Here is a 23,669-nt window from a genome sequence, read left to right as displayed (position 1 = left end):
CAGAAAGAAGAGAAAAAAGTAGTTGAGCAAAAGTGTAATAGAAACAATACTTAGAAATCCCTAGGCATTAACCAAATATTAATAGTCTCCAAATTCTGTTACTGGGAGTGTAGAAAAGGTAACTTGAATAAATCATGTGGCTTTAAAGGAAAGAACGTTAAACTGTCTCCTGTAGAGGAGTTTAGCTCTCTGTAGAGCTCTGTGCTTTCTTTGTAAGATTCTGCTCTCCTGTAATTATCAAAAAATTACAGTCAGATTAATGACAGAAGCAAAGCTTGTTGCTTGTTTCTAAAATGCTCAGCATCAACATTGATTGATTAAAAACTATTAGAGTTTATTCTTCCATAAAGAATACAATATTTTGTCTTTCTATAGGACATAGATACAACAAGGATGCTTTCAAAAATGTTCTTTGCTGACTGTGAGAATGAGGAATGCTGTAATTACTAACTGGGCTAAGTGTGATGAAGTAAACTCCCAAGCCAAGTGCTTTGCAGCGATCTGGCTTTTGCAGTTGCTGCTGGGGGGGCGTTGGTTTGCCAGGTTCCCAGGAGAGGTTTCTCTATCCTGCCTTGCATATGAATTAGTTCTGCAGAATTTGATGGAAGTTTTGTCATTGACTTCAACTAGCCCAGACTGATACAGAAGTACTGGCTTCCAGAAAGAGACTTGACGTGTATTTGCCAACAGGATAGATCTTAACTATGTGTAGTCTGCTGCAAACTTTGAAGTAGGGAAAGAAACTTACTCTTTACTTGTCTGGTGTTCATTAGGGACATAATTACCTATGATGATAAATCTTTCAGTTTTGCAAAAAGAAAGGGCAGTAGGTTTTTCTGGTATGTGAATGAGAAGAAGACTTAATACAAATACATAAAAAGTAATGGTTTGTCTATCAACTCCTATGAAATGCTGTCCACTTTATCTCAAAAAGAATATTGAAGAAGTAGGTGGATTTTGGAGGGGAGAGATGGAAATTATTAAAAAATGAACTGGAAGACTTCTTATATGAAGATACAGGGATTGTTCCCTTAAAAAAAAAAAAAAAAGACATAGTATTTATTTCCCTATTTTGCATTTGCTAGAGAAAATAGATGGGAAGTTTATTTTCCTCTGACTTCTGATACAAGAACAAAGGCATGTGGAATGAGATTAAAAGATAGAGAAATTTAATTTTTGATTTAAAATTTAATTTAATTAAAATTTAATTTAAACAGTATGAAATTGGACGCAGGGATTCCGTGCTGTATTAATTACTGAAGCCAGGAATTAAGCAAGCCTCAAAAATTCTGAGTTTTGCCTTCTGTGGAGGGCAAAACCAGACAGAATTACTGCAGCTTATTCATAATACTGATTTCAGAAGGAAAACAGAGATGCCTGGTTTTGAGGCTCAGACATTTACCCGTGAGGGTGTTGCTATGGTAGGGGAAATCAGAAGACCTGGCAGAAGCCTTCTGATTCCCGTCTCTGTCATATTTGACACTAGAAACCAGTGAGAGATGGGGTGTTAGAATAGGTAGACTTCAGATCGAGCCTGGTGTTTCCTGTATTTCTTTTGATAAGCCAGTAGAGGAACAGATTTTTCACTCAAAGTCTTTGCAGTAATGTCTCTGTTATACTGATGTGCAAACTGAACCTTATTTTAGCATTGCTTTATATGGGAGAAAACTGCATTTAGAAAAAAAAAATCTTTGTGAGTCATGTTGTAAAAAGGTTTGTGCAGAATGAAATGCGCTCATATGTATCAGTATACATATATATGTATGTGTGACCAAAGTACCTTTAAGAGTAATATCTAAAAGTATTTTCTGTTATATTTTTCTCAAAATAATAGATCTCTCAGACAATTAAGTCTTGAAGCTGAAAATGAGGGCACGCATACTTTGGTGTCTTACTCCAGTACTTAAGATTAAGGTTGACTTTGCCTGATCAGATTTCAAGTCTGTAGTAGCATTAACTCATGGCTTGAAAGTTGCATGTGTGACATGAAGTTTGACATGTATTTGAGAGTGAATTAAAAAAATTAATTTTAGCAGAAGAGAATTATTTTCAGTTAGTTTGCCTTAACTCCTTTTTTTTTTTTCCCCAGTTATCTCATCATAACTTGTAATTATATTGGATTAAAAGCCCATTGTAAAATAAATAAAAAAAAAAAGGTCCATTTTAGTGATGGGAGTTAGCTACCCTTGGAAATTGTTTATTCTTACTGATTCATTAAGAAGTCTGTTTCTGTGTACTAGAAGGGCTTTATTTCCTGTCCTTTTTGAACTGAGATCTTGACATAAAAACTTAAATGAAGAAGTACCTCTATTATTTTATCTTGAAAGTTCAGGTGGAATTGTCTGGATTGGCTAAGAAATTTTCCAACATAGTGTAAATATATTTACCTTGTAAACATATTGCTGTTTGAACATCTTTATTTCACTAAAAGGAATATTTGAAAAGCCTTTTAGTGAAGAAAATCAAAGTGAATGAAGCTGCAGTGACTGGAAACAAATAATTTTTCTTTGTTCTTACAGAGCTTTTCTCTACCTTCATATCCGAAATCCCTGTGATTTTTAGCTAATGGTAGATTTATTTCTCTTCTTATATTGTTATCAATGTAAAATTACATCAAGTATGGGTATTAAGGCTGTCAGTTCTTCCAGGTGTTTTGCCATACTACTGTGTGCTATTACACTGTTTTCCTACTTGTGCCTAATTAGACATGATGTGTTCTTTTTGTTTTCAAAAATTAATAGTGTAAAATAAGGTGCAAACTGTTCATCTATCTCTGTGACAGTTCTACAGTTCTGTAGGCACACCTCTTTGTTTCTGTCTGTATGGAAATGATTACAGCATAACAAAAGCGGTGCTCAGCTCTCAAAACATACTCTCTCCTGATCTTGTCACTCTTGCTTTAAGGTGCAACTTGTAACAGTGCTGAGGTTAAAAGGTTAGAAAATGTACGCTGCTGTATGTCATTAAAATGCTTGCATGTTTCTGTGATGTGTGCTCCCCTCCTTCTGCCTCTGTTTATGAAATATAGTAGAAAATCTCATGCTAGCACTTTTACCAATAAATATGTTAACAGCATCCAATAAATGATGTAAATTTTTACTAAATTCCCCTGAGACACTTACTTGGGAACTTCTTGGATTGCATAAGTTTATGAGGAAAATATGTCTTTCTTTTTGAATGGCTAGAAAAGCCTCTGAATCATGGGAACATACATGAAGTATTATTTAGCATCAGTGGTTTCAAGTAATTAAGGGGTTTTTTTAAAAAAAATTTCTTTTTTTTATTTTTTTCACGGCAGCAAAAAGTTTGAATTTAGTTTAAACTAAGAACACCAGTGATCAGCTGAAGGAGCAAGTTTCCAAGCTGTGTGAGACCAGGAGTGATGTTGAGGAGGATGCCTAGACATCTTGTACTCCCTGGCAGCTCCCTGTTACCTGCCTGCTGTGGTCCTCTGTCAGCAGAACTTAACTGCCATGCATGGCTGTTGCCTTTCTAGCTTATTTAATTGTTGCTAAGTCATCTCTCTTTGGTGGAAATCAGGGAGGAGAAGACACCAGTTTTGGATTTGTGTGTGAATGTGACGTGCTTTTCATAAAAGGTGTCAGTGATGTAATGCCCTAAGTTGGAACTATTATTGCCTGGCACTTCACTGTTAATGTTTCACTACATTCGGGAGAGACTTCCAAATAAAAATGTCATGAAGCGAAGGCATTGGGAAGTTTGAAAGTCAATGATATGACAGTTTTTTGCTTTGGAGGAAGTTACTTAACTTCAATTGCCAAATACAATTCTGAAGAAAAGAAAAAAAAATATTTTATGAAGGACTATATCTCTCCTTCAAGTTAAGGCATGCAAGACCCCAAAACCATATATGTTACATAGGAGCACTGCATAGTCTGCCTGTGGCTCTTAATGGGGATTTAAATGTAATGTTCCTAATAATCTGAAAACAAAAAAATAACAAAAACTTTAGAAAGCCACCACAAATGTCTGTTTGGGCTATCCTTACAGATGTAAATCTGCTAGGGGAAAAAAAGAAAATTCTCTTTGAAGTCTCTTGAAAGTTTTGGGCATTTTTAAGCTTTTGCCCTCATGTCAGCTTCAGAATATTTGTAACTGCTACAGTAAATGCTGATTAGCTATTGCAACAGGCTCATGTCTGCAACTGTTATTGATGAGAACAACTTGCAGTGGTATATAAATAATTTTTAGTGACTGCTGTGTAGTTGGCTGGCAGCTGTGCTGTATTACAGTCTAGGTAATCTTGTTTTACTTAAAGAAACTCTCATCTTAGATTTCTGATAAAATTTCTAGTTTGTACATGCCACAGTTTCAAATCTCAAAGGCAGTGTTCTCAAATTACTTTTCTGCCAGATAACTTTGATAGTTTAGAATTGTGGAAAATGAGGAAGGAGATGCTCTAGGTAGTGCAGCATAACTGAGAATATTTTGTTGTTGCTTTGAGAGCAGTGACTCAGTTGTGGTTTGGTATTGGCTGGTTTGTGTAATTTTGCTATTAGCACCTGCAGTGAAATAAGTTAATCCCAATGCAGTGATCTTAATTTATTTAGTTTAAACTTAGGCAAGGAAAGGAAGTCTAATGGAGGTAAAGGCGAAGACATCTAGATTAGATTTTTTTTTTCTAGGTTTCATGTATGATTAAGATATGTCCTTCAAAACATACTGTATTTTTTAACAACATAATAGTATCAGCACTGGTATGCTGATGGGAAGAAATATAATGATGTGAAGCCAAGATACTGGGACAGCCTGGCTCTTAAGTGATGTTGACTCTATCTGTCAAGTGATCTAATGGGAAGGAGACTTTCTTGATGTTGGTTGGCTGATGGATTTGTTTTAATTTGTAGCATGATTTTTTGGGTGAGTTGGTTTGTTGGTAGGTAGGTGGTAGGACAGTTTAGGAGCATGTGGTACATAAACAGATTTTATCCAACTTAAGAGTCGCATGTAAACTAGTAATCTTAAAATACTTCATCATCTATTTTGAGTACAGACTTTAAAAGGGATTCCTGCGGTTCAGTGCAAGAGAGATGATGATAGTGCATCCTTTACTCTGGCAGTGCCATTGTCTACTCCCTTTAAAGTTAGCCCTTTTCCTCCCCTTGGAAGTAAGGGGAGGAAAGCTAGCTCGAGGAGACAGTTGGATGAAACCACAAGAACCTTGTCCTTATTTGTTTGAGGAAGTTTGAGAGTCTTGTCTGCTTTCAATTTTCAGCATAGCAGGGGCATCTTGCCAAGTGTTACACATCATCTTTAACTTTCTGGGGCTGTTTTTTTTCAAGCTGGTTTGTAGCTGCTGTTGCCCTTGTGTTCTAACTCATTTAGGGTATTTGTTTCTTGATCTGCAGAATTACTAGTTATAATGAAATCAATACGGCAAACTGACGATGAAGTCAAAACTAAACAGTCCATTATGATGGCTCAGTGCTGGATACCCAGACTTATGAAATAGCTGGGTCCTCTAATTTTTTTTCTTTGAACAGGGCAAGTGACTTGTGAAGAGAGAGAAACCTCTAGATCATGTGGGTTCAAACCTAGCAGTTGTACAGTTTATGTGCTACAGGGTACCTGAATATTTACGATGTGCTGGGTGGGTTTTTTATCTGTTGATTGAGATCACCTTTCGTATTCCCGTATTGATAGGGACAGAATAGGAGATGGGCATGAAAGGCAGAGACACAGGTCCCAGCTTGATTGTGGAATGGCAGGTTAATTGTGGTAGATTTCTGTTTTCCCTAATGGTTAAATCATGGTATTTAGGGAGGAGCCCTGCGGTCACTCACTGTAGCACATTTAGGGCTGCTTTTGGGCAGAAAGGGGACATTATTGAACTGTTTAGTTGTCAGAGGGGGTCATTACTTCACCGTGTGTGAAGAACCTACTGTATCCCAGTATGTGCCAGCAGGAAGTAGAGCTTTTGCTTTCTTTTGAGGAGTATACCACATTTGAGATTAGTGACACGAGAACTTTCATATTTATTAATAGTATTGATTGTCTTTTATTTGTTTTTAATTACAGGTCTGTCAAATAGATGCTAGGCAACCAGTTAAAGAGTGTGTTTGCTTTGTGCAAGCACTAAAATTGCAGAAACAAATAAATTTACCAGTTATATTTCTATACAAATTTCATTCTATATACCTGTTGGAGTGTGTAAAGGCCCCAAACAAATAGTATAGTCGGAGAAATAACACATTTGTGAAACTGCCTGGTTTTGCTTACCAATTGCAAATTGAACATCTGTGTCGTAAATACTAAATTTGGAAATGAGGTCTGATGTGTAGGAATTTCTGTTCCCATGTTGGCAGTTAATAGTCTGGTTGACAAATGGCAGGAAGGAAATTGATGTAAAAATAACACAAGGTTAAGTTGGCAGAGCACAGATTCTACCACCACATCTTCTTGTCACTTTAAATAAGACATTGCTAATTGTTAGGTGAGTCAGATTCTCTGTTGCTCTTTCCCAGTTTGTTTTATTGTTTCTTGTGCAGGGTATTATTTAATGGGAAATGCAGGGTCATTTATGAGACTTCTTAATTTATTTAGGTTTTGGTCATGGTGTCAACCTAAAACTAGGAGGCAAAAAGGAAGGGATTGCATACGATGAAAATTATTCCATTGACTACTTAGTTTGGCATTTTCTGTATATACTTCACATACTAAAGTCTCAGACTTGCAGAAACAGCCTCTCTGCAGTCAAGTTAGACACTGAAAATGTTCGTGCATGTAGGGGAGCCAGCTTCCAGTTCTCTACTATTTTGCAGTAGAGAAGGCTAAGAAGAAGCCTCACTGCAGAGGAAAATGGAAACCCTTGAGAACTGAGCAGGCTGGATTTATTATCAGTTTTGGAACCAATGCTAAATGGATTAATTTTTCTTGAATCTTTTTATGAGGACTTGCTCCTAAATTGGAGTGATTATTGTTAAACTAAATAGAGCTGCAGCACACTTCTGTGAATATTCTAAGTCTCCTCCTGAGCTCCCTGAGGTCAAAATTGAGATTTTATTTTAAATCTTTGAAGCCTAGTTTAAAAATCAAACTCTGCAGTGAAATTGTTCAGGAGGGTTGGCCTTTTCACCAAGTAGTTAAGTAGTAATATTTTGCAGAGACTGAAATATTTCAGGTAAAGGTCCTAAATTTGCAAGTACTCCTGGGCATTTCTGTTCCTGTTGTAATAGAAAAAGAGTGAGACCTTGCCTGTGATAAGACTCTTTGTTATTGTGTGATCTTATTGCCAAGTATTTTTTATATAAATTGGAAAAAATAGTCCTTTTTTTTTCCCTCCCACAAATAAATCCTCCTGATCAGTTTTCCGTAAAGTCCCGTAAATCCCTGCATAAGATCTTATCAGCTCCATTATCAGAGCTATTTAGTTATTTATTTCCTTTTTTAACCTAGTAAGACAATAATTCACTGCACTGTTTATCCTCCAGTTTAAGTTTTGTGCAATTTTTCAAAGCTCTGCAATTTTACGTTAGGTTGATACTTAAGGGAAAAGCTTTCCCAGATGCTAAAACAGAAATTTTGTGCATGAAAATGAACAGAAGAATGATATTATTTCTAACGCAATTCTCTGTTAGAAATGTGGGGTTTGTGAGGCGCTTACACTTGTGCAATAATATTGTGACTGCCATTTTAAATTGAAGACAGAAAATACAGTACTTCCAATGAGTTACAAGAAAAATAATAATATTTACTGCTTTGTACTTGAAAACCATGCCCCAGAATGTGCAATGGAAGGAAAATTAAGTTCTGTTTTTACAATTTCGTTTGGATTGCTGTAGCAATGTAATGTTCCATCTTTGCTCACTTACCTTTCTCTCCCTCCTTTGCTCCCTTCTTCTAACTATCCCAGCTGCAACTTTTTCTCTTGCTGTCTTTTCCTTTTATCTGTCAGTGAGCCCATAGGAATTTCATCTATGCCAATCCATCATTTTTGGCTAATGTTAATACAGAGGAGCAGCTTGGTTGCACATAATGACAGTGGGCAAAAATTGTCACTCTCATTCATGTAGGCACATGGTAATCCAGTATATTACCTCTAACTTTACACCATTGCCCAGGAGGGATTTTCTTATGTTGTGATTAATTTCTTTTTTCCTTTCTTTTCCTTTAATTTCCATTCTTTGACTAAAAATGGAAGGCATCCCACTTTTAAACTACTTTCACCAAAAAATGGCAATTAAATGCATGCCCCCAGGTATCCTTTTAACTACTACTTTTTTGTCTATTTGGATTTCTTCCTAGTAATTGTGTAATGTTTTAATGCTTATTTTATAATTGGGAAACCTGTTTAAGTTGTGTACACAAGTCTTTGGATTGTATTGTAGCAGGCTTGGCATAGTGAGATCCTGGCTGTGAATGGAGTGTCTTGGTGCTTTAGTAATAAAAATAATACATTTTGGTAGCTAAAGCATGTGCAGAAGGTGACAATTTATTTCTAAAATTAGAACTCTGCATTAATATGGAGGTTTTGAAGTGATGTTTTGGTCAAAGGCTGCTTTTTTGTTTGGTTGGTTTTCACTCTGTTCTGTGACATTCCTATTTTAACTCAGCTTGCTTCGAGATCTGTAGAGCAAAATGTCTTTCAGTGGGGGATTTTGTAAGTGTGTGTTTTCCAATGGCTGAACTGTCCTGCTTCTTTGTAAACTGATGATCACTTGGGTGATCTTCTAGGGTGCTTTTCCAATCTCTGCACCAGATTCAACCTAACAATGTAAGTGAGCAGATTCAGTGTGGACCCACCTAATGGGCTACCAGAAAACATTCCTGAGGTCAGAAGTCAAGGTGCACCAGAACTTCATGTGAGAATGATATGCTGCCTCTCTGGCAGCCAAAATTTCTAATGCATTTTGGGCTTGCATCTTTGGAGACAAAAAAAAACAACAACAACAACAACAACAACAACAACAACAACAACAACAAAAAAAAAAAAAAAAAAAAAAAGGAAGGGGGTAAGAAATAAAGGGGAAGAAAGAGACCTTCTAACATTCAACTAAATATTTCCCAAAGCTGCCTAGTAAGGTTGTGAGTCCTTAACCAAGATGCACTTCCATGTTCAGCCATTCACGGTTTCTTACTACAAAATAAAGCAACAGGAAAAAAAATATTGATGTTGCTGTCATGGTTTGTAATGGTACAGCTTTATTTTGGAGATCATTAGATTCTCTGCCACCTTGGAATTCTCATGGGCCTTAGTATGTTGTTTGCTTTCTGATTTGAGCTATGTCCCTTGGAAAAGGTCACGTCTGCAGTGTTTTTAGAATTTATATTTATTTTCCCCAAGTGTGCAACTTCAAAACAGCTTAGCTACTTGCATCAGGCTCTTCATGTTCAGGTCGAAATAGCCTCAAAAATAGCAACTAGGGATATGAAGTAGTTGGAGTATGAGTTCGTGGTTTTGTTACTTGTGGTTTTAACTGAAACATATTGTAGGTTTTCATTAGCTGTTATTTCCTTACACGTACCATGAAATTGCACTTCTTATCACCCTGATGGATAGCAGTCTCTGGCACTTCTTAACTGCTCTGCTATATTAGTTAGCTTTTAAAAGGAATATATGCTGCCTTAGTATATCAGGGTATTAACCTAGTGTCTGTACCATTTTGATTTATTTATCACTGTGGTAATCTGCTATTGTGTGTTTTCTGTATCTCAAAGAAGAGGAACTAAAGTATTTGCCAGCCTGAAATTTCACTAAAGGGAGCACTTACCTTATCATTTGGTCAACCCCCAGAAAGGACCAGGTATTTTCCAAATAAACTGGCATGTTGACAAAAGCAATGGATTCTTTCTGAGTCATTCTCCTGGAAAGTACCGTTCGGTGTGTTCCCAGGGATTTTTGTACATTAGCTATATGTGGTGAGCACCAAAAAGTCCTGCCTTCCCTCCATGGCTTAGGCGTACGTCAAGTGATTTGCCCAGGGGTGCCAGCGTGGAGGAGGAAGCTGAGTTTGTGTGTGCAGAGTATGAGGGTGGTATCATGTAATGCAGGCCTGTGGTGGAGGTTGTACCTGAATGGCTTAATACAAAAAAGCCACGGCCTGGGTGTTCTTGCAGACTGTCATTTCAGCCTTTTCAATTCATGAAAAAGTATGAGTGTGTGTGTGTGTGTGTGTGTTCCTTCCACAAACACTGAATCTCTGAGGCACAGTCCTGTGTTTACTGTTGCTCAATACCTCAAGGCATCTGCAGCTCATTTACTGAGGCATTGTTCTGCTCCCCAGCCTCTGCTGCAGGCATTTGTAATTTACCTGTTTAGTTTTTAAGTTGAGAAAGAATATGGCACCTGCCAGCACAAGGAGGCAGAGCAAGATCAGGTTTTTCCAAAGCAACACAAGGCTGGTTGGGACTTGACCCCTGCAGAACTTCGAGCCTGGTCTCACCTCTGCTAAGACTTTATGGTATTCTCTATTTACCAGGAGGTAATGCCTTGCATTTTCCTGCTTCTGGACCTGGAAAGTTAGATGGTCCTTGAACAAAACCTTGGCATGGGGCAGTTTCCCAAGGAGCGTTTCTGTCATAACATCTGTCCAGAATGTAAGCCAGCATCATTGGGAATGATCAGGAACAGTTGCTGCAGTGGGTGCAGCATATCTTCACTGAGCGTATCGCTGTTTTTCCAAGGAAGAGAGATGTCAGTTGCACTGCTGTGCAACACGTGCTACCTAGTAGGATAATAATGGCTTGGGATCTTTTCAGTTTTCTTTTGGATGTCATCTTTTACTCTGCATTACAGCTCTTTTACTCATTTCTTTCTTTGGAAGTGAAGAGGCTGTGGGCTGCTGAGTTAATACAGAAAGTTGTTGCTCTCTACACTTGTCTTGCAGTGTAAACAATTTCTATTTAATTGGTTAAAATTGTCTTCCCAGTGGTCGTATGTTGCACAGCTTCAAAGTGTTGTATTAGTAGATCTAGACACTTAATTTGAGCAGTGGTGACACACATCAGGCAAGGTGGCGGCTGTGCCTCTGAGCCCTGTGTCTATGCATCCGTAAATTTCATTCTGAAGCAGATAATTGCAAGGATTTTAAACAAAGGATGTAATTTTAACCTCTGATATCTCCACCGAAAGTTAATGCCACTGCTCTTACACTGTGGTCCAGCATCGTCACTTTCCTGTTAAGCACTAGGTCTTCATGGGCTGTTTGATATTACCTAATCCTAAGTTAAATCTGAGCAATATTGTACTCTGAAGCTGGCTTGCATCTTCCTGTTTTAGTCTTTCCTTTATAAGAAATCAATGTTAATATGTAAAAATTGGACATGTACAGCTGTTTCACTCTGTTAATTGAATTACGAAAAGCTTAAAAGGTAAGACTTAGTACATCACTGTTAAAACCTACTGATGTGCAACAAAGATGTTGCACTCTTTATATGGAGGTCTAGCAGTATATTACTTCTGTGCAGTGATAGCTCTAATTGGAAACCTAATAGGATACAAGAGATTTCTAAGACTATTACAAATGATAATATATTATTTTTTAAGTCTGTGGGATTTTTTTATTGACAGTCCTTTGGGCTGAAGCTGGAAATAAAGTGCGGAATGTTGAAATATTTCTCATTGGTCCAGAGGGCTGTATTCAGTGCTAATCGCACATCACATTTCTTGAGTTCTGAAGTGCTCCCAGTTGGCAGTTCTCATGATATAAATTCCAACAGTAAATCGGTGCTAACAAAGCTCATGTACCTGTTCCCGTTCAGTAGCTCCATCTTTAGGGGAGGGAGGGCAGGATGATCCCTGGTGCAACTTGCAGTAATGACAGCATGTCAGTAGGTTGCTAATGTATACATAAAGAGGTGATTCCTTGGAGTGGTGGCTGAGGGTGCCCCAGAGACTCCTTTTCAGTAAGTTTGCACAGTTAAGTTGGTGTCTTTCCAGAGGCAGAGCTTCCTGTCGAAATACAACACTCTTCCAGTCTAATGCACAAGTGGTAGCTGGAGAGTACTGAGTGTCCAGATATATAGACCTGCATAGGACAGGGACAAGTCATTAAGGTGGAGTGGGATGCTAGGAGTGTTCAGGATAGAATGGCTTTTACTTTAATTTAGTACTGATCTTGAGCTGCATGAGGTTTCATGTTCTGGGGAGAAAAATCTTTCCCTCGTGGCTGGTGCATCACTTTACAGAGAATCTGTCTCCCTTTACTGCTTTCTTACATGCTTTTCTGCCCCTGGAAGCATGATTTTAGTCATAGCTTCACTGTTGTTGAATTATCTAGCACCAACATATTGTGAAATTTTATTATTAGTCTAATCTGAAAATAAAATTTTAGGTATGATAACAGAATTAATTCCCTTTCTCCCTCCCGATTCCCCTGCTGTCAAGAACCAGTACTGCGGAGAGCAGGGGGAAAAAAAGCATGTCTGTGATCACTGAAGTTACATTGACAGTTTATGTTTTTGCAATTGTATTTCTATTTGTAACACTGTTACTAACACTTAGCGATTACTCTGGTTCCCTGCACGTTAATCAAATGCATATTGTCATGTATATATTGAATTTACTGGATTGCCTTCCCTCTCAAGTAATACTGCTCCATGATTGTTATAATACGAAGAGAGCCTGGTTCTATCCTTCTGTCTTATAGTAACTTTATTAAAAGAATGGGGAAAGAAGAGCAAGGCTGATTTTCATTATATTAGGAATGTTAAGATCCATTCCCTTCAGAACAAGGGGAGAAGAGATTTCCAAAGCCATGGTACATCCATGATGGAAAAGGCTGTGTCAGCACCTCCCTGTATGCAAAGGGAGTTTTCAGTTCTGGCATCTTAAAGATAAAATACTACCATAGCAGCACAGAACAAAAGGGGCAGCAATGGAGTCCTAAACCACTAATGGCTTTACCGGTTAAGCTATACTTACAATTACTCAGTGACATATGGCACGCTGCAGAATACAAGTGTCTGAGGATCTCAGTAAAACTAATTTTCAACAAGCAGACATTTGACTTCTGCAACACCTTTAGTTTGTACCACTTGTAGTGAGCTGTTGGCAGGGTAGGGAGAATCTAGAGTTAGACAAAGCTGATTTGAGAAAGTGCTGTTTTAATTCCCCTTACAAAAACAGTTCCAAATGCAAATAATATCAATGGGGTAATTTCACGTGGCCTCATTTTAGAAATCAGTGTAGCAAAATGATAAAAGTGTAGAAAATTTGGACATATAAGAGCATCGTTGTGTATTTTGCTTCCTTCAATTATACCATAAACCTTGGTTTAGCAATACTGCAGGAATACATTTTAATTTTAAAGAACACTCAAGATTAATGAAATTAACATAAGTCCTTAATTTATTTAGTATGGTCTTTAATGTGGTACAGTTTTATTAAGACTGAGAAGGAAGAGCCATTTCTGAAATACAATAGGAAATTGTTCCTTGAAACTTAATTCTTCTGTTGTGTTGATAGTGTAGTATGTTTGGGAGTAGTTCTGGGCAATGCTACTCTTATAAAGGCCGGGAGAGAGTGGCTGGAAACTATGCCCCATCCCTAGTTTCTCTGCTTTGCTAAGCAGTCTGGAACACTGATGAGTCCTGGTAAGATCTGGAGATTTTGGAAGCATTCAATCTACTTTTAATCCCTGTCTCTACTTCAGGTAGTGTATAAAGACTAACACTGAATACTTTTTTCAATATCATACTTGAAGAATGTAAGAAGTTGTATTTATTTGAGCTGTAATCATATTGCTAAACAATTTTGTTTTTTATTTCCTAGTGCTGGCCCCAAAGGTGACAACATCTACGAATGGAGATCAACCATTCTAGGACCTCCAGGCTCAGTCTATGAGGGAGGTGTTTTCTTCCTTGACATCACATTTACACCAGAATATCCTTTCAAGCCTCCAAAGGTAAGAGACCTGTAGCTGATGCCTTAAGTTATGAATGCTCAACAGACCACTGAGTAGCGTGCAGTGTAAATGGAATGCAGCCCATTTGAAAGCCATTCTTTTTAAGAACAAACTTAAGCCCATTTCAAACATTACACAACTTTCTATTAGCTAATGTTAACAGCTTTTATGGTCCTCTTGACTGTAATTTTGGACCTTGTTTTCGTTTTTCCCTGCTTCTGTTTATAAGAGGTCCAAAGCAATTAGTGCAAGCATTGGGACAGGACTGGGAAATTGAGAAGTAAATAAACTTGAGGAGAGGAGAAAGGCTACAAATACTTATTTCTCAAACCAGTTGGGTACTGTAGCCATAAGTTACCTGTGTCTTGGCCACTAAGGTAATATTTAATTAGTCTGTTTTGTTGGACACTTGTTCACCTATTTGTACAGTAACAAACTTTCTGTAGGTGTATTATATTTGTGAAGCTCTTACATTCCAGTGTGTTTGTGTTCCAGTGTTATAAGGCAAATACCAGTGCAAGTCAATGTTATCTTGTGGTTCCAATACTTGGCCACAGGAAGAGTGTTTGGTTACAAGAAGAGGTGGTTGTGTATGCACTCAGTGTTTGCTTTGTATCTGAAAGCATTTATGTGCATGTTTAACTCTCTGCATAAAAATTGTTTGATTCATGAGATAAACGCTGACGACTGCCCCATCTTCAGACTTTGGTCTAGTCTGCAGTAGAAAGGATTCGTTACAGTTCAGGCCATCAGTCCATCTCAGCAGAGACAATGCTAATTGGTCAGGCAACACAAATTAATACAAGCTTGTCAAATTAAAGAAATGTTTTGACTGTTCTTCCTAGCATAACTTGAAGGTTTCTGGTAGTATCAACAGGACCTTAAATTCTACCCCTAAGATAGGACTCTGATTCACAAACAGCATGGTCTACCTTGGGGCATGTCTAGTGCTTTCCTGATGACAGCTGTCCATCCCTTTTTGGAGATTCTCTGGCAACACAGATAGTTCTCTTGGGTTAGAACTTCATTCAGTTTAGAATAGTTTTTCTATTTTTTTCTTTTTTTTTTTTTTTTGCATAGAATAATGTATTGTCCAACCAACTATATGCAGTTTATTATGTCATGAGCCCAGTACGCATTTAAAGAGGGAGCTTTGTTACACCTTTGCTTTCTATGCTGCAGGTCAGAAGCATTTATCACCCCAGGCTTATCCAGACTCATCACAGAATCATGAAATGATTTGGGTTGGAAGGGACTGTAAAGATCATCTAGTCCCAACCTCCTTGCCATGGGAAAGGATTGCCTTCCACTAAAACAGGTTGCTCAAAGCTCCATCCAATGTGGCCTTGAACACTTCCAGGGATGGAACATCCACAACTTCTCTGGGCAACCTGTTCCAGTGCCTCACCACCCTCACAGTAAAGATATTCCTCCCAATATCGAATCTAAATGTGCCTTTTTAATTTTAAAACTGTCACTCCTTTTCTCTGCCCTTGTAAAAAGTCCCTCTCCAGCTCTCTTTTAGGCCCTTTTTAGGTACTGGAAGGCTGCTCTGAGGTCTCCATGTAGCCTTCTCCAGGCTGAAAAAGCCCAACTCTCTCAGCCTGTCTTCGTAGTAGAGGTGCTCCAGCTCTCTGATTGTCTTCGTGGACCTCCTCTGGATTCACTCCAACAGGTTCACATGCTTCTCATGTCGGGGGCCCCAGACCTGGATGCAGTACTCTAGATGAGGTCTCATGAGTGCTTGGGATTGCCCCAAGACAGTTACAGGACCTTGCACATGGCCACCTTGATCTTCACGCTTTTGCACAGGCCCACCTCTCTGTATTCCTCCCACGCTACCTGTCCTTTTTTCCACCCTCTATAGGCTTCCTTTATGTGTTTGAGCTTGTCCAGGAGCTACTTGTTCAGATCTCTTTTCCTTCTCTGGCAGATGGACCCCATCAGTGCCCAGCAGACCACGTTTCTCAGAGCAAGTCCTATGGTCTGAGTGGCCAAACACCCATCAGCATGGAGCATCAGTGCTTTAACTATTGATTCACCAGATGCAACTGGCCCTTTTGAACCCTTTCCCTTTGACCAGGAGGATTGATAAAAAAACTACCCAGCTCTTTCCTGTCGCTCTCAGGGCTCTGTAATCCTTCTTGACGCTGCCAAGACTGGTCCTGGCTGTACCAAGACTGTACCTGCACCAAGACTGGTGCCCAGGTGAAACAGCAGCAGTGGGCGATAGTCAGTGGACTGTACAAGGCCTGGAAGCCTGTCTGTGACATCCCTGTTATAAGCCCCTGGTGAGCAGCACATCTCTCTAGAGAGTACATCAGGTCTGCACACGAGTGCCTGTGCACCTCTTTGAAGAGTCTCCTACTACTGGCACCTGTTGCCTTTTCTTAGTTGTGCTGGTTGTTACACAGGGAGTGGTTGGGGCTGCCTTTCCCAGCTCCATGTCTTTCCTGATGTCATGGGTCTTTCCTCTCCAATCTCAGAGCAGCAAAGCAATTCTGCAGAGGCACCTCAGGCTTTGGGAGAAGTCTCTTCCTTCTGCAGGTCCTTGCTGTGGCAAGCTTCATTCTTCTGTGTTATTGGCCCCTCTCCCTTCCCTGTGTGCTTGTGGGAATGTTTCTGCCTGCTTGGCTGCACGCTGTGGGTCCACTGCAGGCTGAGCCTGGAACCTGCTGTCCAACTCCTGCTCAGCAGCCCTGATGCCACAGAGCCTTCTCACTATCTCCTGCAGCTCAAACACCTGCTGCAGGAGGTCCTCCACCTGGGCACCTTTTGCAGGCAGATCTGCTGCCTGTCCTGCCTCAGGAGAAAGGTCTCAGCACCGCCTTGAGCCTGAGGTCTGCCCTGCAGCCTCTCCCTTCAGCAGCTCCATCGGGGTGCAGATGCCCCAGGCAGAGCTGCAGCTCTCTGAGTGCCCACATTCTGCCTTGAGGATCAGGTAGGATCTCTTAGAGGACCATATTGTAACTATTGGTACTATTGAGACAGCCTTGTATGCCGAGTTCCCTGATGCAGAACTAAACATATAGTTATGTCATACAAGCTCAGCCCTGCTTTCTGCTCTGTGCTTCTGACAGAAATCTCTTTATCTTTGGATCTAAACCCGCACCCAGATGAAAAGAAGGGTGGGATTAAAGAAACAAGCAAGCACAACTTAATGAGGCTTTGAAAGACTAGTTTAGTGGCCATTCACTGTATTGTAGCAGTTTCATTTAAGTGGAGTCTTTCATCTAGCAAAGTCCAAGTTGGTTTACAAACCATGTATATGTATGGAAATAAAATACATATCGTTTTAGTCACATTGAGATGGGAAATGGGAGGAAGCATAGTGGTGCTCTAATAGAAGATGCTTGTGCTACATGAGTGCTCCAGGTTTAAGTGAAGAGCCTTTCTTTCTGCTTCTGTGTTAATATCTACACTAGTGTTAATAAATGGTAATGCGGAAAATATAATTATCCTGTTGCTCCTGCTTTATTCCTGCTATTTTGTTGATTTCAGATTGTTCCAACTGCTTGCAGTGACCAGTAAATACTGTTTGTGGGTCATCTTGAAGTGGTAGGCTAATCTAATTACCATAGCCTTCCTTTATATGTCTTTTAGGGCAAGAAATAAAGAAACATCTAGCTGCAACAAAACCCAGTGTATCACTTTGATGATAAGCACTAGCAGAGCAGTAGAGTAATTTTAGAATAGAGTAGAATGTCATTTTAAAAGCCTGAAAGAATGTAATTTTAAAAGCCTAAAAACTCTGAAAAGATTAAACTCTCTAAAGAAAGAACTATTTTTCCTTGAATCTTCCTTGGTAAGCCTTGTAAGATCAGTGGAAGAAAACCTCTACTGTGTCTCTGAGTCTTTGAGGACAGTCCCTGCTGTGGGCTGGCCGGTGGTGAAGTGCCTGTAGTTAAACACATTTCACAACCTGAAAACTAAATGTCATTAAGGGATTTACTTTCTTAAATAAAGTGAGGTGAAAATGGTCCTCCTGGCAAGCTTCCAAGCCCTTAGGAATATGCATGAGAGAAGGTGTTAAGGCATAACCACTGTTGACAACTGCTGTGTGGCTGATGCGCATCCTAGAGATGTGTGATAAAGGGTATACAGGTGCAGCCTTTGAGGACTGGGTCTAGTTCCAGCTGAGGGTTTGATTCGGTATGTTGGTGCAAACATTTTTGGAGAGTCAGAGGACTGTGCTGGAAGTGATATTAACAGGTTCCTGGAAGGATTTAAAGAGGGACTGCCCTACTGTACTTGAGGGTGGAGAAATGAAAAGTCTTAAAGTTTGACTTGGAAATACATTGCAAAGTACAAGGAACTTCAGTGGGAGAAATCTGATACAGGGACAGATACTCTCTTTCATGTCCTAAATATGTATAATGGAGTTCTTTTGCATTTATTGAGCGTTCCATACACGACTTTGAAGATTTTAGTGTTAATCTGTTCTCTTCTTTTTATGTTTTCTCATTTTGTGTGGTATTCTGTTTTTGCCTATGTCTGAGATAGCAGTTGAATCAGGCATGTGCTGGGTGGGCCCAGATTTAGGAGAATCCAACAAACAAGTATAATTAGAATTTAAGAGTTCAGTACTTGTACTATTTACAATGGACATTTTCCCAAGAGTTATATTATAGTTGGGTTAGATTTCATTTATTGAAGGTGAAAACAGTAGCTTGTGTTGACCTGGTGTGTGTGCTTTGATCATCTGTATTAATAACCTCTAAGCACTTCCTTCCACCCACTCCTATTCTGCTACTTGTGTAAATTAACCTCTGCTATCACTTCAGGGTAAGGTTGAGAATAGCTTCTCTTATGTCTTTTCAAAAGCTGTGCAGTTACTGCATTAATGTAATCTCAGGTAGGGCATTTCCAAAGGATTCTTCAGTTATACTATATTTTTCTGCTATTCTACATGCTGTTCTCTTTACTTCCTTCTAAGTAGCTCGGTTTCTTTTGATTTTGGTCTTAATCTGCTAGGTTTAGATGATTTTTTTCCCCTCTTTAAGGTGTAATGAACATTTACTTTAAATGTTTTTGTTTGCTTTCAAGAGGGCCTCCAATTTCTCACCCTCTTCCAGCTCCATTTGGGTTCCCTGCATCGCTGGCTTTTGTACCATCAGCAAAAATTGTAAATGTCAAACAGCTGGACTACATGTGTCGAACACGATCCCAGTTCTGAATTGCTGCTTTAAAGTGAAAACAAATTTAGATTTTTCCCACAGTGCTTTGGTAGAGCTCCTCTAGCTGGAGAAAACTGCTTTTGGTGCCGTGGATATATCCCTTAAGGATTATATCTTACGGTGTGTTAAAGAACCAGCCTGTTCTGCAAATATATGGTAGCTCCTTCTTTCATTTTTGCTTTCCCCTCCTCCATGAATAATATTTTAAAAGTCAGTCTTACTTTTAAAGGCAAACAGGATTCATGTTTTGCTATCAGTTGTTAGTCAATTGGACTGAGAGACTGCCTATGGAGTATTCAGCTTTTGTGCTGAGCATCAGGATTAACAACTTTCTGTCTTTACAAATTAGAATTGTTGACCTCTGGTAATTTGGTCCTTATTGTATCTACTTGGAAATACTCCATGCGTCCCCTTCTGGAAGTGTTTAATCTCTCAAAATTCTTACCTCGTTTACATTTAGAGCGTTCTTGGAAGGAGACCAAAGATGCAGGTCAAATAGAGAAACACTGAACAAGCAGTGGGGCTGGGCTGCAGGCTGCTCGGCAACCCAGGGCAGAGCCGTCACCAGCGACTGCAAATGCCACAGACGTCTGGTTTGCCCTGAACAGTGTGGGCTGGGGCAGGTACCGCAGAGGCAGGCCCGCCCTCTGCTCAGGCTGATGCACGTGGACTTCCATGTGACTGTAGGGAGTAATTGCTGCTGTTCCTCTGAAGATTAGATGATCTGGGAAACAAAGGTCACTTTGGTTTCTTGTCTGCTATGCCTCTAAGGTTCCCTAGGTAGAAAGCAGCAGGGGTTCTTGGGTTTGGAATGGCAGCTTGTTGCAGGAGGTGTGGGAGGATGACACATCTCTGCTCTCTTGCAGTCATTTTGCTGTTCCCACCCATAATGTGCTAACATACAGGGATTCGGGGTTTCCTTCGCTTCCTGTTTTAATCCAAAATCCAGGAAGCTCACAAGAAACAAAGTATAAAGTCTCTCTAAGTGTGCAGTGTGGGTGTCTCCTGTGTGCCAAGTAACCACTTTTGCAAGTCCAGAAATAGCTTGTGTGCTCTGTGCATTGGGGGCATTCTTGGAAACACTGCATGGATTCAGTGCACAGGGGCTCAGCAGGCACCAGGGTTTTGTAGCTGTGTCACCTCACCCGTGTCTGCTCCCCAAACCAGTGAGAGCGAGGGTCGCAGTCAAAATTTTTGCATCAGAAAGGCAGTAGAAAAAATGAAGGTTGACTGGCAAGTTTTATGTGTGGGCTGGTCTCATCCCGAGGTAAAGCACTAGTGTGTTCTTATTACACTGCAGGTTTACCAAGTGTGTTTTGTAAATACCCCCGTGACCTATAAACAAACAATAAAATTTGTGGATGTGGGTATGGGTAGCTGACAAATTTTGAGGATTTAGGGCATGAACCCACCAGCCTTTATTCATCCACATAATCCTAATCCATGTAAATTCCACCAAATTTGTTGTTGCTGTTCATCCAGTGAGTCAAAGTAATGCCTCCCTGCAGATTCTTCTGAAGATGGCTCTTGGTGATTTTGTTTCGCTTTCGGGTAACTTCTGTGGCAAGCTGCCCCACTCAGTCACATCTCCCAGATTTGAAAATAAGAAAATCCAACTAACTTCCCATATTGCTGAGCTCTTAAAAGTGACGAAAGCTGTGATTCCAAGTGTCCTGGCCTGTCTGGGGGATTTTACAAGTCCTTTGGAACCCAGCAGGAGAAAAATGCTTGTGTTAAAGCCCTGGGCCCCTTTGCCACTGTGAGCAAAAAGACAACAGGTAATTGAAAAAAAAAAATTAACTCCCCCACATCCTGGGTTTTGCGGTAGCCGTGGAAGTTGGCTCCTGAGACTGTTACTCGTTTTTAGTTTAAGTCAGGCTCTTTTTGGTTTCCGCCGCGAGAGGGCGGCGGCGGCCCGGGGAGCCCGGCGGTGGGTCAGCCCGCGGCCGCTGCTTCGCTCCCTCCCCTTGGGCCGCCTGTCCCTGCAGCGCAGCGTGTGGTGCTGCGGCACGGATGCTCACACCCCTCTCTTGCAGGTAACGTTCCGGACAAGAATCTACCACTGTAACATTAACAGCCAAGGCGTCATCTGCCTGGACATTTTAAAAGACAACTGGAGTCCAGCGTTAACCATTTCTAAAGTTCTCCTCTCCATCTGCTCCCTCCTCACAGACTGCAACCCGGGTAAGTTCCCTGCGTGGCCACGCAGGCTGCCTGCCACGTTGCACCCCTCCTGACATCCAGATATTACATGGCCCTCATCTCACCCCGACGGCTTCAGCCAGCATGGCTCCAGCCTCCAGGGCAGCTGGAGAAGGGCTGGAGGTGGTGGAAGTGATACACCCGAACAGCCTGCTGTTCACAACTCTTCAGGCTGACCCACGAGGAAAGCAGCATGAAAACGTCTTCCCTTTCCAAACCCACCCTGGTTTTGGGTAAGGGTTGAACATTCTTTGCTGGTCTGTAGGAGCTGCAGTAATTCAGTAATGGAGCTGAAAGAGCCACAAACAGTTCTGAAAACGGGGGATTAGCCTCTTACTTTCCATCATCCATTTAAAACCAGTGACCAACTATACCATAAGTAATCGTCACTGCTGCTCTAACCCACCCACTATCCACGCCAGTTAAGAGGAATATGTCTTGGTTTTCAAAGTCAATTTTACAGGTTTTATTTTTATATATCTGAAGATCAGAGAAATGTCAGATTTCACACTGTGTTATGTATACTGAACTTATTGGAACCTCTTCTTGAGATCTGATCTTTCCTAGAAGGCAGGTTTATATTGATACAAAGACAGTTAGCAATGAGTGTGTCTCAGGTGCTTTTAGAAGGAGTAAAATAAACCTGAAATGCATGAATTGGTGAAAGTTCTCAGTAATGCACATTATGACTGATTATTGTCTCTTAAACTCCTTAAAATTTTACTGGCATTTCACTCTATTAAATTATAAACTACTACATCACTATAAATACACAAAATCAGAGAGGATACAGAGCATCAATTCAATATGTTTAGATTGTTACAGTGAACCTTACCTTGTATTAAATTCACAGTTCAGCTTTATTTTAAAGTTTTTATTCTGTAACTCATCTACAATAAGCAGTGTGTTTCCTTTTCAGCTGACCCCCTGGTTGGAAGCATTGCCACTCAGTATATGACTAACAGAGCAGAGCATGACAGAATGGCCAGACAATGGACCAAAAGATATGCTACATAAGTTGGATTTTCGTCAAACTCTTACATTATTCGTCTGTGATGAAAAGAGCTGCTTATGATTTTGAAGGGGTGGGGGGAGGGAGGGTGCTGGTAAAGAGTAGGGTATTTCTATAACAGATTTTATTCAGTCTTTTATTTCCTAAGATTTTGTTGTTGTAACTTAAGGTATCTTGCTACAGTAGACAGCTAGGATTGGGAATAGCATACTTTAAGACTGTAATTAGTTCAGCAATATTAGCTCACATATAGTACCGAGAAGAATGTAAACTTCTTAGACTTCTTTGGTTTTCAGTTTGCTTGCAATATGTAAAAGATTAAAACAGCTTAATTTTGTACAGGTACATAGGTTGATGTTTATGTAAAAGTCCTTTCAAGATTCTACACACTGTTTTTGCTTTTTGTTTGTTTTGGGTTTGGGGGATTTATTTTGTTCTGGGTTGATTTTGGGCTTTTTGGTTTTTTGGTTTTGGTTTTTTTTTTGTTTTGTTTTGTTTTTTTGTAAAAAGACGTCGGCATTGTTTTCCCCGATGGAGGGCACATTGGTATTTAACAAATCCTTTTTAAAGACTGTCATCTCATGATCTGTGATATGGAGAGGTGGATATATGGCCTCATGTATGAAAGGAGAAGTAGTTAATGTATTATTTTATAAGCCAATCTATCTTTGTGAAAAGAATAAAGGGTTTAATCAGGACTTATGGTAACCTGTAGTGAAATACCTTAAGCTGTTTAACTGTAAGGTGTGGAATAGGAGTCACTCAGTGGATTGGTTGTATGTTGTGGGCTACTTAAGTCTGCATTTGTTACTGTGCTAATAAAAAGATGTTTAAAAAAAAAAAAAAGGAAGAAAATATTTCTTCTGCTTAGTCCCTTGCTTCCCCTTTTTGCCAGAATGGTGTCTCTCAGTACACTTTGAGGATTGCAGTATGGTTAAGGACAAGGGAGATCTGCAGGTGAGTGCACTGACTGCTGCTCTTTTGGGAAGACAGTTCTCGCAATTGTTCCCTGTCTAAGTCTTGTGCAGGGGCACGGCCGTGAGGAGGTAACATGCCACAGAATCCATGATAGTTACTTTTTAGCTTAAGTTTTCACAGCATTGCCTCTTGAGGAGTGGCATGTTGTGTGAAAGTACAACTGGAAAAGTGTAGGCAATCTAGAAGGGTAAGAGGCAGGAGGTAAAAGGAAGAAAAAAATATCTTGATGCTTTTCTGATGGAGTGGCCTATTCGGACTTGGAAGAGAGGGAATCGTGTCCTGGTAAGCTAGCAGGAGACACTGTAAAGGAGACTTAATCTGTAGATCCTTTAACTACCTATAAAGATTATCTCCTAGAGACATGGTGTTTACATTGAGGTGTGTAGCAACAGGGCAGTTAGTTGTGGATACAGCATTTCAGACCACTCCCTTAAG

At 39.9% G+C, this 23,669-nt stretch overlaps 1 protein-coding gene across 3 annotated transcripts in view; it reads left to right on the top strand.

Moving 5' to 3' along the window:
• LOC126640591 (ubiquitin-conjugating enzyme E2 E1) overlaps positions 1 to 23,111 on the top strand; it is a 45,693-nt gene extending 22,582 nt beyond the window's left edge. For all 3 annotated transcript variants that reach the window (XM_050316535.1, XM_050316543.1, XM_050316528.1), the window contains 3 exons: positions 13,733 to 13,865; positions 21,079 to 21,226; positions 22,164 to 23,111. In XM_050316535.1, coding sequence (XP_050172492.1) covers positions 13,733 to 13,865; positions 21,079 to 21,226; positions 22,164 to 22,261 — 379 coding nt within the window. In that variant the 3' untranslated portion in view covers positions 22,262 to 23,111. The remainder of the gene's footprint in view (positions 1 to 13,732; positions 13,866 to 21,078; positions 21,227 to 22,163) is intronic.
• Positions 23,112 to 23,669: the final 558 nt, after the last annotated feature.

The sequence above is a fragment of the Myiozetetes cayanensis genome, unplaced genomic scaffold, assembly GCF_022539395.1.
Source record: "Myiozetetes cayanensis isolate MyiCay16 unplaced genomic scaffold, myiCay2020 scf1, whole genome shotgun sequence".
NCBI lineage: Eukaryota > Metazoa > Chordata > Aves > Passeriformes > Tyrannidae > Myiozetetes > Myiozetetes cayanensis.
The sequence above is the reverse complement of the archived record's forward strand: the minus strand, read 5'-3'. Positions and strand labels throughout refer to the sequence as shown.